At 38.9% G+C, this 22391-nt stretch overlaps 1 protein-coding gene across 7 annotated transcripts in view; it reads left to right on the top strand.

The window, feature by feature from the left end:
• Positions 1-22391, top strand: part of DLG2 (discs large MAGUK scaffold protein 2) — a 677470-nt gene that overhangs the window by 235974 nt on the left and 419105 nt on the right. For all 7 annotated transcript variants that reach the window (XM_075727693.1, XM_075727696.1, XM_075727698.1 and 4 more), the window contains one exon: positions 11972-12025. In XM_075727693.1, coding sequence (XP_075583808.1) covers positions 11972-12025 — 54 coding nt within the window. The remainder of the gene's footprint in view (positions 1-11971; positions 12026-22391) is intronic.

Genomic DNA, 22391 nt, shown 5'->3' with positions numbered 1-22391 from the left:
GCACCCTTAATCTAATTTTGTCATGTTCACAAGGATGCTCTTCCCTTGATTATTTCTTGAAAGGAATTGCCTTATTTTTTTTTTTTCTGTGCCTACAATTTTGATTTAAGTTTGGTGTATTTTTAAGGTCCTATATGAGTTCTTTGAAAGATTGTCAGTTTTGCTGTACCCTCCAGTTATGTTGTTTGTATTTCTCAGACATAGTGGCCCCAGGCATTTGCTTTGCCTAAATGATGATATATAGTAGAGCTGCTTTTATGGCACTATTACTACCCATCTGAAGTTCGGTCCCTTTGCATGGTTTCATTATTCTGCAAACCTGTGGTGCCATGTTGCATTGATTTTTTCTTTTGAAATATTTTGGTAAATGCTATTTCTACGAATTAAGAGGTTGACAGCAATTGCATCTCAATAGACTATACGTTAGCAGAAGAAGATATAGCTTTCCTTCTCTGTGGAAAGCTCCTCTATGAACAATAATCAGTTGCTACTTTATGTGTTTATATTTTTACACGATAACTTAACTTTCCTTGTGGCTGCAGTACGGCTTCCACTTTCTCTTTGTTGCCTCTGCTAGTCAAGTCAACATTTTCTTTCATAACGAAAGACCTTGTTCCTTTACTTTCTTCTGCTGTTGCAGTCTCAACTCCAAAACATGATTTGTAGATTTATCGGAAAATAGGATGAATATATAAAAGATACTGAAAAAATACCTCTTCTACAGTGACATTTCAGAAGAAGAGGTGTGTTGCAGGCAAAGCAGACTCAACTTGGGGAATTTAACTTTATTGCCAATTAACAGAAACAGTTAAATACTGAGAAACAAAGAAGATAAACAGTTAAACTAACACTTAGGGAAAACACCTCCTTCCCAGGCTCAGATTCACTCCAAACACCTCTCCTGCCCTTACTGGTCTCTTCTGCTCCAGAGCGGGCCCTCCATGCGCCGCAGTCCCTTCAGGGTGTTGCCAGCTCCACCATGGAGTACCAGAGGTGCAACTAAATTCTTCTGATGGGTTCAGAGGTGCCTCCAGCTTCACCGATTGCCTCAGCCATGACCTGTGGTGGGTCTGGTCCAGAGCTGGCTGGAATCAGCTGTGTCCAGCACAGGGCAGCCCCAACCTCTCCTCACAGAGGCTGCCCCTGCAGCCCCCCTGCTACCAAAACCTCGCTGTTTGTGCCCACTGCAAGGTGGAAGGCAGGTATAATACAAGCTTCATGTTTCAGCAGGGTGTATTCCTTAAAAAGGGCACTTGAATGCAGCAGATTAAGGTATAACAAGATACAAAGACTAGAAATAGGACTTTTTTTTTCCTCTGTGCAAATTTTTAAACTATAAGGGAATTTGGTCCTAAAAACTAAAAGAAAATGGCATGTGTGTATTTCCACCATCTATCAATCTAAACAAAATTGCATCATCCTAAAGGGAACATTCTCCTTTTTCAGTCAAACCTGATGGTATTGCATGGATTCATGAGAAGAGTCCTTGCTAAGTTCGGCAGCCTGTGACATTCCTGCTGGATGCTACAATCTGTAAAATTATGGAAAAGTGGCAGTTTTAGCATGCATTGTCCTGCAAATCACCCACAGAACACCCAGTCTCTCAGACAGAAGGACCTCGGTGAGAAACCTGAGATTAAAAATGGTTGGCAAGCCCTATAGTAAAATACTAAATGGTTGTAATTTATGTTAACAGTGCATCTCCATTGAGAAATGCATTTTATGCTACGTGAGGCAAAACCTTGTAAAATGCTTGGCTTGCCCTGAACCCCGGATAGCTTCACTTTATACACCGACGTTTCCTATCTTTTGAAATAATGTACTGTGAGTGCAGTCATCCTGCAATGATTCAGGGTTTGAAACAAGCTGCTGGAAAGCGTTATATTTGGAATTATTTTGTTAATTTTATTCATCACATAGTGATTCTGGGACATGAAGGGACACTCTGGGACATCAATTAAAACTTTTCCAGAGGATGTTAGGCTAGAAGTTTACTTCTACTGACATAAAAATCAAACCCCTCTTTGGTACAGCACAGCCCAATTTAACTTTGAGTTTGTTGCAGATATTAAAAATCAAGTTTAATTCTTTAAATTCTTCCTAAATACTGTTAAATGTACATTCATTAAGTGAAAGCTTTTGACAAAATAGTTTTGCTCCTATACATACTTAGCCAGAATCAGTGAATTAAGTTGACGCGGTTTATGGACCATAGTAACGCCCAGCTCTTCTCCTGGCAACTTCAGTGCTGAAACAGGATCAAGGGTGATTTTTCTACTGCTGTTATACCTGAGAACCATTCTAAAACTCTAAAGATGCTTCCTTCTCTATTTCTTATTCTTTCCTCTCTATGGACAGTTTTAATGTAGCACCAGTAAGTCTTGGTCTCTTCTGCTCTTGCCAAGCAGAGGCAAGTGCTCTTTGACACTGGTTCCATCATTTCTGGGCTGCTGGCTACACTGCTCGATGCAGTTGATTAGTTCCTGAAAGCAGGTGTTTGGCTCTTTGGAATTTATGTTCTGATAAATCTCTTGAATAGATAGTAAATTTTGTTAAAGTGGTTTCCCTATTTTACATTTAGTGTTACATTCACCTTTTTTTATTGACTTCATCTGCGCTGCAATTTTTAGTCCATTTGTTTCTGTGTTTTTGAGGCTCATTATAAAAGTCTCCACACGGGAATAAATGTTACACTCAGCCTGCAGGTACTTCAGGCTGTAAAAAGGTAACAGAATGAGATACTGGATAACTGCTTTGTGAGCTTGGTGTAGCATGATTTTAAAAATAGAAAATCATGCTGTGGGTGATGCAGCCTTCACTTTTGAAGAGAAAGGAGGGATAGAATGGCTGTGGTTTTGCTTTGGTTCTGTTTTCCTCTCTCTGGAAAGAGTTTTATCTTTGTGCACATCAAGGCTGAATCATGCACTTGTAGCATGCAGCAAATAGGATGCCTAAAAACTGCGTGCGTGCTTTTTTCCTAGTCTACGTTTGAGTGTATGTGCATGTTTATATGCATACATGGTTTTCTCTATATACATACGTACACACGCACACACTTGTGTTGTTTCTGTAGAATGTTATAGCCCAGTTGCAGAGAAAAAGTATTTGTATATAAATGTATGAAGTAGTCTACACTTCTGAGTAGTGCAATAAATTAATATATTTTCAGGTTACAAGAACTTGATGGGTATTTGAGATTACTCTCCTGTTCTTTTTGTTGTGCAGCTCTTCTTGAGGTTCACTCTGTTTTATAAAAAACCTGTACCAATCTATCTTTAGTAAAGCTAATGCTTAGGCAAACTGTAGAAAAGTTTGCTTGTTAATGTTTAAGAAAAAATGGGAATGCTCAAGTCAATGAGACCATTTGCCATCCACTCTGTGGATAACAAACATTTTGTGTTAAATTTTTTTTTTTCCTGGATTTTTAATTTCTGGATATTTAGCTAATGTGCTTTAAAAATAAGACACAAAATAACCTGAAAGCAGAATATTAATTTGTTTAGTTGGTTCTAAATTATTTTTGCTTATTATTGCTTTCATGAACCTGCTGACTAAATGCATGCATGCTCTATAAATCCTGCCAGAAGAAAACCAAAGCTAATATTGAGAAGAAACATACTAGCTCAAATTTTGACTCTATTGAAGCAGATCAATGTTTTACCATTAACTTCAGTTATGCAGGGACTTTCACCCAGAAACTTTTAGATCTGATTATAGATGTAGCAGAATGTCAATTAGATGTTTAAAATGGAAGATGTACCCTGTTTTGGTAATTTCATAGTATAAAATAAGTTAGCTTAGCCCTTAGGTTTTCAGTAACATCACTCCATAACACTTTATTTTTCCAGTGTATCTTTCCACCAATATTGATTGTAGTGGCAAGATTTTTCAAATATTTCATCTTTTTATAAAATTGTTATGAATGATACAGAATCTGAGAAAAAAACGTATACATATCAGATGTCAGAGTTTTGAAGATAATACACTTATAAAAAGACCATAGGGAATGTATTTCTATTTTTGTTCTCGATTCTAAAGTTTCCATATCCAGACTTAATAACATACCAAAAACTGGCATTGCCTGGATTGGTTAAAGCTGTTATTTTTTTAAAAGATATGCTCTGACACAGACTTTGGGGAAAGTTCTGAAGCACTGTGGAGATCAGATCAGAGATCAGAGCAGAGATCTGTGTAATAAATGAATGTTATGGCCCATGCACTTGCAAAAGGCCATGAACACATGCTGAAGGGCTAGATCTACAAACAGGATTTAGGCCTAAATTTCTGTTCAAAGCTAGAGCACTGGTGTAAGACACTTTGCATCAATTTCTTTTGCAAGTCAGTAGAGATGTGATAATGTGACTCTGTGTGAGTCGTAGTATGGCATTTGGCATCCTAGAATGAGACAGATGGATCCACCCTGCCTAGTGATAGGAAGGTTATCACCTCAAAATTTAATGGGTAATAACATTTGTTTGAATAATATCTTCACTGGAAATTCAGATGTACCATAATTATCCTCATTCTCTATAGAACTTTTCCCATTGACTTTTCTGTGTCCTTCACTGGATCTGATATTGGGCAAAAACTTACCATTATGTTAATCATTGCTAATTCAATGATTATTCAACTTCTTGAATATTCAAACTTCTAACGGGCAGTATCAGTACAGGTGAAACTTCAACTACTAGTGGAAGTAGGTGCTTTCTTGCCTTTCTCTCTGGCAGCATGTGGATCCACCCAGAAATGTAAAGTTTTCCTTATGTCTAAATTCTTTTTTGTTTAAATAATGACACAGCTAATACAATTTTAAATAAGAAATTATTCCCACAGATTACCTAAAAAACAACACAAAACCCTGAGCCCAAAAATAAGGCCACCTTCTTTGAAAGGCATTATTTACCTTTAATTTAAATGGCTTTATATGAGGTTGCATTATATATATATAGGGAAAGGTCTCGAGGATTTCTTGAGGCATTTTACTATTCTTGACAACTGCAACCTGCAAGCAAAGCTGCTTTTGACTTCTGTTTCATGTCTCTAAGCAGAGGTAGGATTGTTTGCTGAAAAGTCATTCTTTAGATGTTCAAAAAGGCTCCCTATCTTTTATACTTTCTGTTTCATAACAAACAAATAACTTTTTGTCCTTCTTAGTCCTACAGTTTGTAATTCAGTGGTAAATACGACGAATGGTTCTGTGTGTTCTGTGATCTTGAGGCCTCATAGCATGCCAGAGAACTACTGTTTTGACATCTAAATTATCATTTAATCTTTCCTGCCATTGCATGTCAATGTAAATCTGTTTCTTGCAGTTATGAAAGGAAACTTTTGCAAATATGAAATTAATTTAAAACTTATTCAGTGTTACCTTCTTAAGGCCTCAGTCTGACACGCTATATCTGAGAGATGCAATGTGCCCTATTCATGTACAAATATAGGGGCTGCTCGACTTTGTATTATTAAGACACAAAATGCTAACATATTGGAGGAAAATAAAACTGCAACTGAATATCCAAGAGAGTGTTTTAGAATTTAGGGCTGACTACCTGGAAAGATGAGCCCTTAACTCTGACTTGTAGTCCACAGAGTCAGGTGTTTGCAAAAGATGGTAATAAGCCACTGCCAACTCAACTTGCTGTTTAACTGGTAATACATACACTGTTGTATTACTCTAAATTTCACCACCTCTTTATTTTGAGTTCACTTAAATGTAATAATGTAGATAACGATGGTGATTCCTTAACAGGAAAACAAGCAATTGAGAGTTCTGAGTCAAATTAGAATTGCAGCTAGGAATAAGTATATGTAGATAGTTTCAAAATGATCACATACTTGTTTTAGTGTTTTCCAGTTAAGAAGTAATGTGCTGTGCTCATTATTTATAAAATAGTTACCATATACCTATGGAAGCAGTTTCATGGACTGGTGTGGAATACAGCCCTGCATAGTAGGAACAGTTAAAACAGGGAATTATGAATGCTCTGAAAAGAATGAAATTCAAGGTAATATGGGTAGTCTATAAAACTGTGAATGCTGTAAGTAAAACCAGTCAACCAGGATAATGCTAGCACTCATGGTAGCAGGAAAGTTCATCTTGTCTGAGAGGTATGAGTCATGTCATACACTTGTAGAGAATTCGGTAGCAGAGTGAATGTTCATGAAGTAGATCGTGTGCCTTTTTGTTCTCTTTCTACTGGCTTCAAGTGCTTTCACTGTATCTTGCTTTTAAGATGTGCTTCTGGTGGAAAAGCAACTAGACCGTCTGACTCGCTGCAAGCAGAACAATCTCATATATATTTGTGGAAGCAAAGTCTGTTGTGCTCAAGTCTTTTAAAAAGAAGAAAAAAAATCGTCTTCCTCTTTTTTTTTTCCCCCAAAGCTATTCAAGTTTTGTCCCAGCTATGCCAATCTGTCACTGCAGCTGTCAGTGTGATGCATTTTCTTCAAAGCACAGAGATGGCTCAGCTGAAAGCACTGCTTCTAGTCAAGGGCAGGAAAAAGGTCTGTGCAGGGAGCAGTAGTTATAAGACTGAGAGCCACATGGTACATTGTCAGCATAATGTAGTACTTAATGTATAGGTAAGGGTTAGGGCAGAAAGGAAAGTGCATGAGGAGTGGGGAAAACAGGATCACTCAGTTCACTACACTCAGTAAAATTCCCTCTTTTGGTAATCAGTTTGGATTTATTTTGCAGCTGCAGAATTGTGAATATGTTCATGAAGGCCTCCTCCCATCTTCAAAATGTGATTGCAAAGTCTGGGAGCCCTCTGTATGCTACCTGACTTAAGAAAGGGCTGCCTCTTTCATAAGCTAATTACTACTGATTTGAATTCATCCTTCAAGTTAGGCAATTAGACATGTAAAATTTTAGAACTCCCTACATATAGATAGATAATTTCATTCTTGCTGACCACAATCTCTCTTAAAACTTTGACCAAATTAAGCCAGATTTGCTAGAGTTGCTTTATAGCTGGGAAAAGCTAGGTGAAGAGTAATTAAATGTCTTGTTTAAGACTGCAGAGCAGGTCATAGGGCAGAGCTAGGAATAAAGTAATTGTCTTCCAGAAAGCCATTTCTTCTTCTAACCCAGTCTCAAACTTAGATATCTAGTTTATATATGTGTGGGTATATAGAATGTGAAAAATAAGAGGCAGTGCTGTCTCAAAGACACAGTAGGCAGAGATTCTTAAGAGAATCTAGAAATTTTTTTGCATGCATTTGTTAATTTATGCACAATTGGAAGTGTTCTTGACGAGCTGATGAACTGCTATGATAGATTTGTCAGTGTTCTCTATAAGAAGTGCGCAGATATCTGGGTATCTTTTTTGAGAATTTGGTGAATCAGTGCATGTGATGTGTTTTTAAGTCAGAATAGATATAGACACATCATTCTGGAAGGTAAAATCCTTCTGACTCCCTGTTGCTACTGATCTTCGCTTGACCTATCCCTTGAGTAACTTCATTCTGATTACAGGACTATTTTGATGCTATTGTGTACTCCAGGGCTAGCACTATATTTAGGGCTCTCTCCAGTGGTTGCAAACTGTCTTCTCAGCTCTGCATGATTAAAGCTTCCTACTTTTCTTTAAAGCATGAGCTACAAACAGGACACAACTAATACAATCAGCTCCATTTCCTGCACTCAAATGCAATGTTGTAGCTCAGGATGTCAGTGTTCTTCAAATTACTATATGTTAGAGAGAATGGAGCAAAATGTTTGTATTAAATCAGTTTTCCCAGTTAAAAAAACCAAATCACCCCACAGACTTGCTGTCCCACACATGCACGCACACATACGCATGCACAGATAGGAACAGGAGGAACAGAAAAAGAAAATGCACTAATGATATTAGTTGCGAGTGAATGGTTATAGTCACTATATCCATCCAAAACTGAAGCATGTTCTTGCTTGAAAGCCAGTTCTTTACAGGCTCTGTAGGAAGGCTAGGCGGGGAAGGATCACACTATTCAACGGAGCAGCTTAAATGCTCAGACTTTTGCTGGGTGACAGGCCAAGTGAGAACCTGGGGGTCAGGATTAGGTAGGAAGCTAACAAATGGAAACATTCTGGTGGGTGCCTCCAGGAAGCCCTGTTAAGGCTCATGAAGGACAGAGGAAGGTGATTACAAAGAGGCAGATCAATTTACAAAGGGTATATTGTGCCTTGCCAACCTGACAGCTCTCTCTGATGAGGTGACTAGCTCTGTGGATGAGGGGAAATCAGTAGGTGTCATTCGCCTTGATTTTAGCAAGGCTTTCAGCACAAATTGTCTTGTAGCCAAATAAAAGAGATAGATGTACTAGAAGATGAGAGGACACTGGCTAGACCACTGGACCCAAAGGGTAGTGGTCAGCAATTCAAAGTCCAGTAACCGGTGGCAAGTTACTTTTAGTGTTTCCACAGAGTTGATACTGGTGGTAATGCTATTTAACATCTTCTATAATTACCAGAATGATTAGATAGAGTGCACTGTCAGCAAGGTTTTAGGTAACACCAGACTGGGCAGAACAAATGACACATTGGACAGTTGCCATTCAGAGGGATCTCAGCAGACAGGAGAAATGGGCTGAGAGGAACCTCATGAAGTTCAGTGACAACGGGCAGGAGTTCCTGCACCTGGACAGAATAAGAGATGCAGCAGTCCCAGCCAGGCACAGTCCAGCTAGGCAGCAGCTTTGCAGAGTGGAGAACAAGTTGCACATGACTCAGCCATGTGCCCTCGCAATGGTGAAGGCTGGGCTGCACTAATAACAGCCCAGGCAGCAGTTTGAGGCACATCTACTCATGACCTGTGAGACTGCATTGGGAGCACTGTGACCAGTTCTAGGTTTCCCAGTATGCCAAAGTGTGTTGGGTGGAGGATAACCAAGATGGTGGCACACACAACAGTCACTGCTTCTGGTGCACAGAACATACAAGAAAAGGCTGGGAGAGGTCAGAAGAAGCTCCAGAGCTTCTTCTGGAGAAGAAGAGGCTGTGGGCAGAATCTAATTGCTGTCTTCAACCATCTAAGGGGTGGTTAGGGAGAAGACAAAGCCAAACTCCTCTCAGAGATGCACAGGAGAAGTACAAGGCAACAGACACAAGTTGCATTAAGGGAATTTCTGGTTAGATATAAGAGAAAGCTTTTCTCAATGAGGGTGGTTTAGCACTGAAACAGGGATCTAGTGAGGCTGTGAAAGTCCTTCTGAAGGCAACTACAACTGATAGTGTGATAGTATTGTTCTGCTTGTGCTTGTAAGAGGAAGTAAAGGAGTAACTGAGTTTTCAAAAGAAGTTCCAAGTCCCCTAAATATTATTTTTATAGTGTTCCCAAAATTACTAGTTTCTGATTGAGAAATCTCTTTGGCTGAAGAGATAATGTGATATGGATATAAGGCTTTGTTCCTTGATGGGTTAGAGGCAATTGGTGATAGTACAAGAATGTTTTGGAAAATGATTTCTGAAAGATGTTTGATGTTCTAATACATATTGTTTTTTAAATCAGTGGAAAGAAGCTTTCATTCTGAAGATTGCAAACTTTGTTTATATTTGGTACGAGACCTTCTCAAAGTATATAAAAATTTAAAAGAGGATAAAATCAACAAAAGGCAAAATTTGGTAGAGACAACAGATTACTGTAAAAAAAAAAAAAAGATCTTTTTCTTCCTGTAGCAAAGGTAGCAGTCTTTAAGTGTATGGAGCTAAATATTCATGTAAGTAAAAACTATGTTTCTAAAAAGGAAATCCTTTGTTTAACCTTCAGTGATAATACAGTTATAAATAATTCCATATACCTAAAGCTAAAAATATTATAATCAAATGGCCTTCAGCTTTTATCTATCACTCCAAAGTGTCCAGTGTTATAGGACACAATGGGAATAAATGGGTATAGGTGTATAATATCTTTTCAGATACTAAGCATTTTAATATTAAACTCTACCTTACTATGATAACTGATACATGCCATGAAACATCTACACACTAAATTGTATGCATTTCATTTTTGTTTTTTTATTCACAAGTTACACAGTTGTATAGATTAATGGCATTAATCATCAGTAGCTCTTGTGCAATAACATAAAATTTCTATGAACACAGAATTGTCTTACAATATCTACACCAAAATTGGAAAGAAAAGGTGAAATTGACAAAGCATTTGAATTTCTGCACTAATATTACATCCTTAATTCGGGTTATGTTACTTAGGTTTTGAAATCCTGCAGTGAATAGGGCAGCAAAGCTGGCGAAGGGTCTGGAGCACAGGCCTTATGAGGAGTGGCTGAGGGAACTGGGGTTGTTTCGCCTAGAGAAGAGGAGGCTGAGGGGAGACCTTATTGCTCTCTACAACTGCCTGAAAGGAGGTTGTAGTGAGGTGGGTGTTGGTCTCTTCTCCCATGTAGTTAGCGATAGGACGAGAGGAAATGGGCTCAAGCTGTGCCAGGGGAGGTTTAGGTTGGATATTAGGAGAAATTTCTTCACGGAAAGGGTGGTCAAGCATTGGAAGAGGCTGCCCAGAGAGGTGGTGGAGTCCCCATCCCTGGAAGTGTTCAAAAAATGGGTAGACATGGCACTCTGGGACATGGTTTAGTGGGCATGGTGGTGTTGGGTTGATGGTTGGACTGATGATCTTAGAGATCCTTTCCAATCTTAATGATTCCTAGTTTTTACTTTCATTAAAAAGTAATCCAGCCACCAAGCCAGGAAACATGAAATTGCTCCTCTACCCTTAATTGGTTTAGTGGTGGACTTGGTAATGTTAGGTTAATGGTTGGACTGGATGATCTTAAAGGTCTTTTCCAACCTAAATGATTCTATGATTCTATGTTTCTATTTGATAATAGAAATATCATCAGTGTTTTCAGTAGTGCTGTAATCATCCCTGCCATGCACAGACAGACTCTGCAGTCTATACAACTTTAAAGTACAGAGAGTTGTTCATTGGCTAACACACAGTGTAGATAAATAGAACAAATGAGCTGCTGTGCTAAGCATTAGTATGTTCATCAGCCCAACACAAGGCCTGAGGAGTCATTGCTGGCCAAGCAGGCATCAGGCAGGCAGGGAAGGGGTGCCCTCCGTCACTTTTTGTACTACGCTGACTACATGTTCATCCTTCTCCTCCTGAGTCCTTGAGCTATTAACAATCCCATCTCAGCAGTACTGCCTCTGTCTGACATTTTACTTATGGTGCGTGGCTCTATTCTACGCTTTCTCACAGCTCTGCAGTTTTCTCCAGAGTCCGAGCCAAGATTATGCATCTGGGTCAAATCAGAGCTCAGCCTTGGGTCACCACCACTGAAACCCAGCATGGGAAGAGGAAGAGGCATTTCAGGTGGCAGGAAACTAGCCTGGATATGCCTTTCATGAATAAGTTAAAGATCAGGTTGGGCAGCTTTACAGATTTACGAACCTTTTTAAACTGGGTCTATATTTCAAACTGAACATCACCTGAGTGCATATGAACAATGCAGAATATATAGCTTTGACATAAATATCATAGTATACGTGCATATATATATATACACACACTGCATGACAATAAGTAGTGTAAACATAAAATGTTGAGGTTTATCCTCTGTAAAGATCAGCTGATCATCTTGGTTTTGCTCAAACACAAAAAGTGGACTTGTACGATAAGGGAAGCTGAAATCGTCACCCCCCAAGGGCCTCTAATTGTAAGTTGAATACATCATGTCTCTTATAGTTCTACTAAAAAATGAATGACTAGTTATTATGTATTCAGGATGTGATCCAAAGCCTAATGAAATTGAAAAGAAAGACCACAGTGAGCTCTGATTTGGAGGTTGAGAATCTATTTCCTTCACCCTTAATTGATTGAACAGTACCCAAAGTTATGTACTGTTGTATGATGTGAATTCAATGGGAAGACAGGCTTTTAGACTTTTAATTTAATGTATCATTATGGGCATTTCAATATTAATGGATTTCATATTTTTAAATTTCTTCTCTCTTTTTTTCCCCTTTCAGGCAAGCCCTGCCCCTATAATTGTCAACACAGACACCTTGGACACAATCCCTTATGTAAGTATTAATTTTTTTAATAATATATAGAATTTGCTTATTTTTCCACAGAAATTCTATTCAGTATTGCACAGAAGTTATAAATAAATCTTACAATTAATCATGTCTTTTACAGTTACATGGTTAATTCTTTTCTAGAAGAAGAAATCAGGAATGATAATTGCACTTAGGTGAATTACAATATATTATATACACAAAATTTGTAGTTTAGACTTCAACACATAAACAATAACTTACTAAAATTAGCCTTTCTTTGAAAAAAAATATGATTTCATTAAGCCTTTCCTCCTTGCCAGTAACATGAAGTATGAATGTTTCCTTTCAGAGCAGCATGCATCTTCCTAGCTTATTACGAAGATATCTAGATGCACACTGTAATATCAAATGGTGCAAACAGCTCTTTGTCTGTCTATTCCTTTTGTAGATGAAAGCTGTTCATGATAAATAACAATAGAACCTAGATGACTTCATGTTTTCTTATTGTCTCTTCACTTTTATGACTTCCAGAAAAAATTTTGCCCTAAAATAAATGCATGTTTTTATTAGAGTATAAAAGATCTGCCTTTCTACAAGCATTTGATATTGTCATTTTAGACTGTAAAAGCAACTATAGTTGAAGATAAAGGGCACAGAGAAAGACAAAGTGAATACATAATGAGGAGGGTAGCAGGCTTAAATGATTGGAGGCAAGAAAAGCAAGTAGTACAAAGCTAGCTAGCTAGTATCTAATCTTTCTCCTTGCATACTCTTAGTTGTCTTTTTAAAGGTCCTAATTAATGTCTCTCATCTGTCGTGTTTTGTCCACATCTGTTTCTTATGATACCAATGCATAAGCCTAATTATTTATCCACGTACACCAATCATATTGCTGGGTTCTGTCTTTTAGAAGACTATTGATGAGGAAGTTTAATAGGGGTTGTCCTGGCCAGCTTGTTTGTTTCTGACAATTCCTAAAACTTAGAAATTATTGTGCAGAACACATGCAAAGATCACTGCCAAGAGCAATTTAGAAGAATGACACTCCTGTAAAGCAGAAGAGAATTAAATCCCTTGTTGGGAATTTCAACCATTGGGAAGGGTGGAAAAGTTAAATAAAATTTCTCTGTTCATTTGCGTTCAGCTTTCTTAAAAGGCTTCCTATCATTTCTAAGTCTCAGTTTTCCTTCCTAACATCAGAACCATCTGCTCTGTTCTCATTTTCAATAGGTCTGGCTTTTCTTCTGTTTTAATGAGACGATTCACATTTAGTGTTCTCTAGGTCTACCAACAGGGCCATTGTGAGCCCCAGTTCTCATTTCCAGCGCTGGACCTGTGCCCAGGATACTCTGCAGCTACAGTGTTAGAATTCCTAAGTACAGATGCAATTACACTAGTGACAAGATGTTCAATCAATATGATTTATTCCCATAACACAGTCTATCAATACTTATATACTTTTATACCACTTTTATACTAGTGTTCCTTTCTCTTAAAAAAAAAAAAGGACAAATGACCAAACACATTGAAGAGAAATATTGACAGTAGACCAAAAAGTGCCTGTGGGCTGTTTCAGTCTCCAACACATGATGTGAACTGGATAAATAGACAGAAGGTGCTTGTGGTAAAAATAGACAATTCTAAATTAGTGACCTTGTTCTTACCTGGTGCATGGGAAGAGTTACGTCCCTTATGTTTGGGACTGTCATGGTTTAACCCCAGCCAGCAACTAAGCACCACACAGCCGAAAACTCACTCACCCCCAGTGCGATGAGGGGGAGAATCAGAAGAGTAAAAGTGAGAAAACTCATGGGTTGAGATAAAGACAGTTTAACAGGTAAAACAAAAGCCACACACACAAGCAAAGCAAAACAAGGAGTTCATTCCCTACTTCCAATCTGTAGTCAGGTGTTCAGCCATCTTCAGGAAAACAGGGCTTCATCACACAGAACAGTTACTTGGGAAGACAAATGCCATCACTCCAAACGTCCTCCCCTTCCTTCTTCCTCCTGCTTTATATGCTGAGCATGATGTCATATGGTGTGGGATATCCCTTGGGTCAGTTGGGGTCAGCTGTCCCAGCTGTGTCCTCTCCCAGCTTCTTGTGCCCCCCAGCCTGCTCGCTGGTGGGGTGGGGTGAGGAGCAGAAAAGGCCTTGACTCTGTGTAAGCACTGCTCGGCAGTAACTAGAACATCCCTGTGTTATCAACACTGTTTTGGTCACAAATCCAAAACATAGCCTCATAGTAGCTTCTGTGAAGATTAACTCTATACCAGACAAAACCAGCACATGGACACAGCAGAGCTACCGAAGAGGGACTTATTTAGCCTAGCCAATCAGAAATGTTGAGGTGAAGCATATCTGCTGAGCCCAGGCTTGACCAACCTGATCTCCTTCTATGACCAGGTGACCCGCCTGGTGGATGAAGGAAAGGCTGTGGACGTCATTTACCTGGACTTTAGCAAAGCCTTTGACACAGTGTCCCATAATATTCTCTGTGAGAAGCTGGCAGCTCATGGCTTGGATGGGCGTAGTCTTTGCTGGGTAAAAAACTGGTTGGGTGGCCAAGCCCAGAGAGTTGTGGTAAATGGAGTTAGGTCCAGTTGGCGGCCGGTCATGAGCAGTGTTCCCCAGGGTTCTGTTTTGGGGCCAGCTTTGTTTAATATCTTTATGAATGATCTGGATGAGGGGATTGAGTGCACCCTCAGTAAGTTTGCAGATGACACCAAGTTGGGTGGGAGTGTCAATCTGTTGGAGGGTAGCACGGCCCTGCAGAGGGACCTGGACAGGCTGGATCGATGGGCCAAGGCCAACTGTGTGAGGTTTAACAAGGCCAAGTGCCGGGTCCTGCACTTGGGTCACAACAACACCATGCAGCGCTACAGGCTTGGGGAAGAGTGGCTGGAAAGATGCCTGGCCAAAAAGGACCTGGGGGTGTTGATAGACAGCCGGCTGAACATGAGCCAGCAGTGTGCTCAGGTGGCCAAGAAGGCCAACAGCATCCTGGCTTGTATCAGGAATGGTGTGGCCAGCAGGAGCAGGGAGGTGATTGTGCCCCTGTACTCGGCGCTGGTGAGGCCGCACCTGGAATCCTGTGTCCAGTTTTGGGCCCCTCACTACAAGAAAGACATTCAGGTGCTGAGCGTGTCCAGAGAAGGGCAAAAAGGCTGGTGAAGGGTCTGGAGCACAGGCCTTCTGAGGAGCGGCTGAGGGAACTGGGGTTGTTTAGCCTGGAGAAGAGGAGGCTGAGGGGTGACCTTATCGCTCTCTACAACTACCTGAAAGGAGGTTGTAGTGAGGTGGGTTTTGGTCTCTTCTCCCAAGTAGTTAGTGATAGGATGAGAGGAAATGGGTTCAAGCTGCACCAGGGGAGGTTTAGGTTGGAAATTAGGAAAAATTTCTTCATGGAAAGGGTGGTCAAGCATTGGAAGAGGCTGCCCAGAGAGGTGGTGGAGTCCCCATCCCTGGAAGTGTTCAAAAAACGGGTAGATGTGGCACTCTGGGACATGGTTTAGTCTAGTCTACCCTTGATTGGTTTAGTGTGGACTTGGTAGTGTAAGTTAATGGTTGGCCTGGATGTTCTTAAAGGTCTTTTCCAACCTAAACGATTCTATGATTCTATTATAATGCCACATAGGACATGGGGTCTTTGCTTTACAGATAGGCATTTCTTTCTGATCAGGATTTGTATGCTTGAACATTCTCCAAAATGAGAAAGACAGACAAACATATGGACAAATAACCTCTTCCTCCAACCTAATGTTTGGGAAGGTGGGCTGGGAGACATTCTCCTTTCTGCTCCCAGGACTAGGACAGCTTAGTTTGGATTGGTTTCATTTTATGGTATTTCCTCTGCTAGAAACATGCTGTAGTCACTAGGCCAGATATATGTTTGCTTGTGTGTGCATCCCTTCCTGGCTCAATGAACCTTTCAAAAGCAGGTTTATGGACAGCATGTGGTGGATTGGCTCTGGCCAACAGCCACACGCTCTTCTCACTCCTCTCTCCTGTGGGGCAGGGAGAAAATAGAAGGAAGGCAAGAAGAGTTGCATATTGAGGTAATAACATTTTAATATAGAAAGCAAAAGCTGCACGTGCAGGCAAAGCAAAATAAGGAATGCATTTACCACTTCCCATCGGCAGGCAGATGTTTAGCCATTTCCTGGAAAGCAAGGCTTCATCACATGTAGCACTTACTTGGGAAGACGAACGCCGTCACCATGAGAGCTCCTTTCCCTGAGCTTTTATTGCTGAACCTGTCATCATATGGTATGGAATATCCCTTTGGGCAGTTGAGGTCAGCTGTCCTGGCTGGGTCTCCTCCCAACCCTTTACCCACCCCCAGCCAACTTGCATTTGGGAGAGGAAGGGCAAAATGGGAAAGAGAGAAAGCTTTGATGCGCTGCAAGCTCTGTTCAGCAGTAGCCAAAACACTGGTGTGTTATCAACTTTGTCAGCCATAAATCAAAGCATGGCATCATACGGGCTACTGTGAAGAAAATTAACTCCATCCCAGCCAGACCTAGTGCCGCTTATAATACCATGTGGGGCCTGTAACACTGTGGGGTGTTAGTGGGGCTTTGTCTCTCAAATATTCAGAAAGGCAGAGGAAAATCTTCCAAAACTGGATAAGCCAAGTGTATGATAATGCAGCCATCATCATGTAATTCATCTTACTGGAAATATAATTTAGCAGATATGCCCTAAAATATTTTTTCAGACAGGTCAGTTCAAAGACATAACAGAAAGTTAGATTTAATTATTATTTTGAAACTTGAACATGAGTCAAGCACCTGCCTTTTCAGCATTGTCAGGACTTCCAGACATGCCTGAAGGAAGACTGTAAAATGCCTAGGGACATCTCTGGTGAATGTTTCAGTATCCTTAGAGTTAGCTAGCTGGTTATTAAAGCTTCTGAAAGTTATTATTCTTTTTTGGGTACCACGAAAACCATCTAACACTATAGGGACAAATTATTTTATGGATCAGAGAGGTCAAGTTCAATTATGACATTTTCCCTCCAAAGCTGAAAGCAGCCATTATGTAAGTGGGCACAGAGTAGTCAATCCTCTCTGATAATGGTAGTCCAAAACACCCAGAAGTGCTGATCTTTGGGGCCAGATCCATCTTAGATCCCTGCTATTCAGTTCCTCTTGTCAAGCCTCAAAGCGTATTTGGAGTCCAGGAAGCCTCCCATGGGAGGAACAGGCAGAAATTTTTAGATCTTACCAATTGGACTGCGTTTCCTATGACCACATTCTTTTTCTCATATCCTGTTTTTCTCTAGTCTTGGATGCTTGTCCTTTAATTCTTTCATTTGAATGTGCATTCCACAAATCTGAGCACCATTTCTAAATTAACGTAAATAAAATTAAAAGCCAAGTGGATATATATGCAAGTGATACATCTCATGAAAATTTTTGACATATTAGTTTTTGATTTCTGCCTGATGGGTTTTTTTAAGATGCTTTTCATGACAACCGGTTAATGCTGTCCACTTGTGTTTTTGCAAAAAAATGCTGCTTTAAAAAAAAACAAACTATAAATAATTTTTCCTTTTATTAAAATCTTTCTTAAATAACTATAATTTTCATTGTATTTACTATAACAAAGTCAAGTAATCCATTTTATGCCATGTAGAAATTATTTTCAAATTGTAAACACTGGGATAAGCATAAATTTGCAAATTTTGGTGAATCAAGATGGTCTGTCTTTTCTCTGACATTACTAGCCACAGCTGATAGCCTGATAGATCCCTAAATAAGGTCAGGCTATTTTTAGTGTTTTTACATACCAGATGGAGACTTCTCATGATTTCGTTTAGCTGTTGGCTCAGCAGTGCGAGAAACCTGTCTCATTGTTTTGTTTTAAGCAATGTACCTTCAATGCATTTCCATTTCAGTAACAGCTCCGCTCGTCCTCTCTGCCATCTTCAAAAATTCCTGAGTGTTTTCAGAGGGAGGGGGCCTCACAGCAATGATTAGCATTCACAGAACATTTTCAAATGTAATGTGTCCACTGGTCCTATAGAGAGAAATTTCCTTTTTGCAGCTGGTGTACAACTGGTAAACTGAGTGATTTGTCTCATTAAGATTCTAATGATTTAAATTCATGTAATTAAACCTTTCGATACTGTTGACATTCTTCAAACCTTTCAACTCAATAGTTTGGAAAAAAAAATCATCTTGTGAGGACTGTTTTTCATCAGTATGCTTTTCTTAAATGAGATAAAAGGCCACATTCTATTATACTGTATGTTATTCCTTATAATTTGGGCCTGCAGTGAATAACACAAGAAACAGTTAATTAGCTTTGTTTCTAGGTTCAGTGGCTTGAAAACTTTGGTTTGCCAAGCTTTGGACGTGGGAATAAATTTGATAGGAAGCTTCGATGGTACAAAACGAATTATTCTGTGGCATTTTAAGCACAATTAAACATTTGTGGGAGTTTGTTTGTTCTCTATTCTTTGGCTGAAAATTTTAGATCTTTTTGTATAATGAGAAGCATTAATTTAATAACATGAATCATCTCAGTTTCTCTGTTGCACAAAATAAGCGTTATTTATTTCTTTTTTGTTTCCAAAATGCTGTATAGTTAAGTTAAAAGTAGCTATAAGGCTGGCTTTGCTTCATCGCTTTCAGAAATGGATGGGAACCTTCCTATTTAGTTCATGATAAATTCCATTTTCCTTTCACCTTGACTAAATCTTATATAAGTTCACTCATACCTACCATGGTTGTTCCCTTCTTCCCCTAATAATTACTATTATTATTACAATTTACCGTTATTTTATTACTGGTTTGCTTTGTTAATTGTGCCGCCTGTGCTGAGTTCTGTGCAGACACACTCAAGTTCTTTCCTAAAGAAGTGATTTTCAGACTACTTAGGTTATGCTTTCATGAGCTGTAATCCAATCTTTGGATTGCTTTACGCATGCCTGAGTGCGGCCATGCAGATGGCTGTGCGGCTGGTTTGGTGCATCCCCGCTTAGGGACACCGGGAGCTCAGACCCTTCCTGGAGGGTGGCAGTTGCTCTGTGACAGCTCCTGTGCAGGGAAGCGTGGGGGCCATGATGATGCCAAAATGGGGAGGGTAGGAAAATTTTCAGCTTTCTTCTCTGTCATCACAGTCAGCCAGTGCAACCTGGATTTAGCATATTAGGAGGAGGTACACAAAGGCTTAAACAAAGGCTGCAAAGAAATAGAAATTCTTCTTATTCTGACTGTAAAAAGAATGGGGAAAATCTGCAAATTTCTGAGAGACAGTTGGTATTCTAAAGGCTTTTATTGGATAATATGAATGTAGGCGCAGCCTAGACCTAAATAAGTAAATTGGAGGAGTGAGGTGGCCTTACATGTTTCTACAATAAAACATAACTCATGTGGCATTACATAATGAATATTACATGTCACATATAACTATGACTGATGAGCAAATTTTTGAAGACAGTGGTAATAGAGGAGTAAAAAGAAAGTCTTGTCTGAAAGGGTAGGATCTTCACAAGATTAGGGAGCTCTTGGATTTGGGATATTTTATTAATGAGTGTACTAAAATATATAAAAATATTGACATATAAGTATATATATCTATTTTTCCCATTGACTTCTCTTCAGAATAAATTTGTTGCTTCTTTCTTAATTAGTTTTGAAAGTCAGATTGCACGTCTTATTATCTCGAATGACTCTTATGTTTTCCAGTCTGTTAAACACCAGTTTTGTTTGTTTGTTGTTTATACTCATCTTTCAGTCTGTCAGTTAATGTGGATTAGAATAGAAAAGCTAAATCTGGTAGAGCTCTGTGCTAGTTTTTAAAAGCTGCATTGGCTTAGCTTCTCTGTTTTGGCCCTTGAATTGTATCACAGCAATGTTGTTTGCCCTGGCAAATGCTGCTGTGTTCTGCATGTCATCATTTCTGCAGCGGGATAAGAGATTTTTCTTTTATAATAGCGGTATTGACAAGATTGATTTAAATCCTGTTTACAAAATATTTTGAGATCATTAGTGAAAAAGGTGCTACATAACACAAGAGTAATGAACAAGCATAAAACAATTCCCCTTAAACATGCAGAAATAGAAAAATCTTCATCCTGCCATCTGATGACTTAAATGGATTTTGGTATGATGGATATCAGAAAAATATGTTGCTGCTGTCCAAAACCCAAAGCAAAAGTACAGAATAGATCTTATGAATCTGATTTGTTTTGCCTCTACTTCATAGCCATTGTTTTGCTATCTGAAAGTCAATATATTTCAAACCTTGTCTTTTAATATGTACTGTTTTAGCAAGGAAAATCCTTACAAAAGGGGCCAAAGTGATTTTGGAGTAAAAGTGTCATTGTTTTTACTGGGTTTTCCTTTTAAATTCTGGATGCAATTTTGAATATTTAAGCCTCATCAAAGACATAATTTTTAACTAGGAGGAAAAAAGCAACTCTTTAAAGTAAAATAACTTCAAGATTTGGGGGGATTTCTTTTATTTTCCACAGGAGTGAGCACTAGTTTGCGTATTTGAGTGCTACATAACATATTACATAAAAAATCAGAAGAAAACCTTCACTATGTTCTGGATGTAGGTAGAAATATCAACATCCTGTCAATCCATCGAGTGAAAGCATCCCTTGGTCACATATCTAATTACTCCTTCACACTTTCATTCTGCAAAATTATAATACTTTCCATTTTCAATTACCTGCAAATAACCCTGGCCTTTAGATTCAATCAAGAAGTTCTTTCTGTAGACGTTTGAATGAAACATTGCCATTAGCAGACTGGGAGAGAGGAGCTTATTGAAGGGTAAAGAGAGCACATCATACACTTGTCTGTGTCTCTTTGCTTCAGGTGGACACAGCATAGAAAATGTGTCATTCCTCATACTTTTTGGATTTGAAATACTTAGAGTGTATGTACTTTAGCATTTTAGTCCAGATCATGAGTGTGCTTGAGAAGTAAATTCCCAGCATTAACAGTCTTTAGTTCACACACTGGAGCTTATGAAGCAGACTTTCTGACAAAAAACTAAACTTGACAACAGGCTTCTGGATCCCCTCTACCCACTATCAGGTAGTCGGTTCTTTGGGTGACACTGAAGTAAACCCCCTGAAAGAGGTACCATGCTTTGCTTTTGCAAAGTCTGTTCCTGTTGGGTCGCTCTTCTTATCCTTGTAGCCTCTGCCATGGGGAAGCCAGCAAGGCACTGCTCTAGTAGTTATTTTTATCACTCTGAGAAAAATCATATATACTTTCATGGGTGTGGAGGTGTGTATACATACCCCTACGCTATGCCCAGCTATACTTAATTTTTAATTCATCCAAGATAATTTGTCCATGAGGTTGGTATGTGCTGCAGAACGCAGAGCATGTCTGTTAGAGTTGTTTGAAGTACTTGGAGATTTGAGTCAGCCTAGAATTCCACGGCTCAAACTGACCTAAATTAAATGTGGTTTGAATTTATTTTTGTCTTGCTCTCCCAGGCCTTGAATTAGCTTTTGCTTTCATGCCTTTTTTGATATATTACACTGCAGACCCACAGTTAACATTACTGGATTTTGTAGCAGTAAGCCAAAATCAGTAGGATCTGTGGGTTTGCAAGGATCCAGTGGTTAACGTGACCTGTTGAAAATATGTTTTTATAGTACAATCCATGGTCTTAAGCCATCAAACCCATTGTCTTCCATAAATGTTTCTGTTCATTTTATTTTTTTATTCTTTTGCATAAAAAGTTTAATTGGGAAGTATATTCAAGAAGTTAATAAACCTCTTCAAGTACACAAAACAATTTTTTCCATAGCGATAGCTTTATTCTGAATTACTTTGTCATGAAGTCACAGTTCTGAACTGAACTGGGAAACATAGTATAGAGTACAAGTGAATAATTACTTAACTATAGATGTAATTTCTTTGTGATTTGAGACAATGGCACTTGTAGGTAGATTTCACTGTGTTAGGTGTAGAACTTAACTGAAAGCTGTTTTCAAAAGTGAAAGAAGTTAGCACAGATGTCATTATCTTAATAGTTTTAATTATACAAGTGGAAGAAAGAGCTTTCCCATTCCATAAGACCTCATTTTGGAGGACTTCAGGCATTAGCTAGGCAAAAGTTGGAGTACAGTTGTCAGAGACAGACGTATTCCTTTGACCTTGGATAACCTAAGAAGTAAAGAGAAAGTAACTGCTCAGTATTGAAGTGAAAACTAATTTTGGTGAAAACTAGTTTTGATGAAAAGTGGAAAAGAAAAACATTGGTTTCACGTCTTATTGGAAATGGAAGGGCTTAATTTCTATGACGCTTCAGTCCTTTAAGATGAGACATATCTGGAATTTATTTTACGAGAACCCTTCCTTCTAATTTTAAGGATATTTATTTTTTATGTCTAGAATTGATTGATGCTTT

Source organism: Pelecanus crispus, chromosome 1, assembly GCF_030463565.1.
Source record: "Pelecanus crispus isolate bPelCri1 chromosome 1, bPelCri1.pri, whole genome shotgun sequence".
In the NCBI taxonomy this organism is placed as follows: Eukaryota; Metazoa; Chordata; class Aves; order Pelecaniformes; family Pelecanidae; genus Pelecanus; species Pelecanus crispus.
This window is presented reverse-complemented; position numbering and strand designations above follow the sequence as displayed.